Source organism: Mycothermus thermophilus (genome assembly GCF_041956435.1).
Source record: "Mycothermus thermophilus strain CBS 625.91 unplaced genomic scaffold VTJ04scaffold_8, whole genome shotgun sequence".
NCBI lineage: Eukaryota > Fungi > Ascomycota > Sordariomycetes > Sordariales > Chaetomiaceae > Mycothermus > Mycothermus thermophilus.
In genome coordinates this window covers 269,913-271,525 of record NW_027191434.1, presented here as the reverse complement: position 1 = coordinate 271,525, position 1,613 = coordinate 269,913, and the positions used below count along the sequence as shown (strand labels likewise).

At 56.9% G+C, this 1,613-nt stretch overlaps 1 protein-coding gene across 1 annotated transcript; it reads left to right on the top strand.

The window, feature by feature from the left end:
• Nucleotides 1–208: 208 nt before the first annotated feature.
• On the top strand, nucleotides 209–1,339 carry VTJ04DRAFT_10585 (uncharacterized protein; the record flags this gene model as incomplete). Its single annotated transcript, XM_069358340.1, has 1 exon — nucleotides 209–1,339. One exon carries the CDS (start codon nucleotides 209–211, stop codon nucleotides 1,337–1,339), a length of 1,131 nt encoding a protein of 376 aa, XP_069213914.1.
• Nucleotides 1,340–1,613: the final 274 nt, after the last annotated feature.

Genomic DNA, 1,613 nt, shown 5'->3' with positions numbered 1-1,613 from the left:
GAGAACCTCGCTGGCCATTGCGGTGGTCTCAGGACGCGCCCTACCCCTCGGCGGGTCCCACGACTTTTTCTTCTTAATCGGCCCTCTGAACTTTTTTTCATTCTTTGTGACGAACCTTCATCCTCTTCACGTCGGTTCGGAATATTCAGCCACTCTGACAATGTCTGGCACTCATAATTTGCCTGTCGCTCGCCGCAAACCTTCCGCCATGGCGTACAAGTTGGCGATTCCGTCGTTTTCGCTGGGCCGCGTCGCCGCTGGCCATTCGTTCGTCGCCAAGATGGACGCAGCGAAGAAGTACGGATACAAGGGAATCGAGCTCGCCATCGAGGACCTTGTCGCCGTCGCTGACGAGCTCTCGGGTACGGCCCCGACCTCCGGGGGTCCGTCCCAGAAGGCGCAGCTCGACGCCGCTCGTCACATGGGCGCCGTCTGCGATGAACGTGGCTTGGAGATCGTCTGTCTCCAGCCATTCAGCCAGTACGATGGACTCATTGATCGCGAGGAGCATGTCCGCCGTCTCGAGGAACTCACTTTCTGGTTCCAACTGGCCAAGGAGCTGGGTACCGACCTCATCCAGGTCCCGGCAAATTTCCTGCCCGAGCATCTGGTCACCGACAACATCGATCTCATTGTCAACGACCTGATCGAGATCGCCGACATGGGCCTTCGCCAGAACCCTCCCATCCGTTTCGCCTACGAGAACCTGTGTTGGAGCACCCGCGTCTACACTTGGGACAAGTGCTGGGAGATTGTCGAGCGTGTCAACCGCGACAACTTTGGCATTCTTCTCGACACGTACAACATTGCCGGCTACGTCTATGCGGACCCGACCGCCCCTACCGGCCTCACGTACCAAGCTGTCCTCGCCATGCGAGAGTCCATCGCTCGCCTGGTCGCCCGCGTCGATCCCGACAAGATCTTCTACGTCCAAGTCGTTGACGCCGCTCGCCTCGATGAGCCTCTCGTCCCGGGCCATCCTTTCTACAACCCTGAGCAGCCCGCCCGCATGAGCTGGTCTCGCAACTGCCGTCTTTTCTACGGCGAGACAGACCGTGGCGCCTACCTGCCTGTCACCGACATTTGCTGGGCCATTTTCCGCTGCCTCGGCTACAAGGGCTATGTCAGCCTGGAGCTCTTCAATCGCCGCATGAACGACAGCGACCCCGTTGTCCCTGAGGAGCTTGCCGCGCGCGGCTACGTCTCGTGGTACAAGCTTCAGCATGACATGGGCTTCAGAAAGAAGCGCGAGTCCAAGAGGGACAAATTCAAGGCCGCCGTCCGCAAGGCCATCATGTGCCTTCGTGGATTTGGCAAGCGTTCCGAAGACAAGGCTTGATCAAGGACTAGGAGGACCAAAGGTTTCAGAAGATTGGGGTTATGGGTTTGTTTGTGTGAAAGCAGGTAGTCTTCAGGGCAGGAAGGATGATGGGGGGTTTTCTCTTTTCGCCTCGGTTCCCTAGGATGATCAACGGGCTTTCAGTCGAAGTTGTCTCAATGAACACCTTTCTCTCTTAAGTCCAAGATCCTTCTTGCAAGTGATGAATGAAAGAACGAATGAGTGTAGCAACTGCTGCTCTTGTTCCTTTAAGTCTATTGCATCCTACTGATCG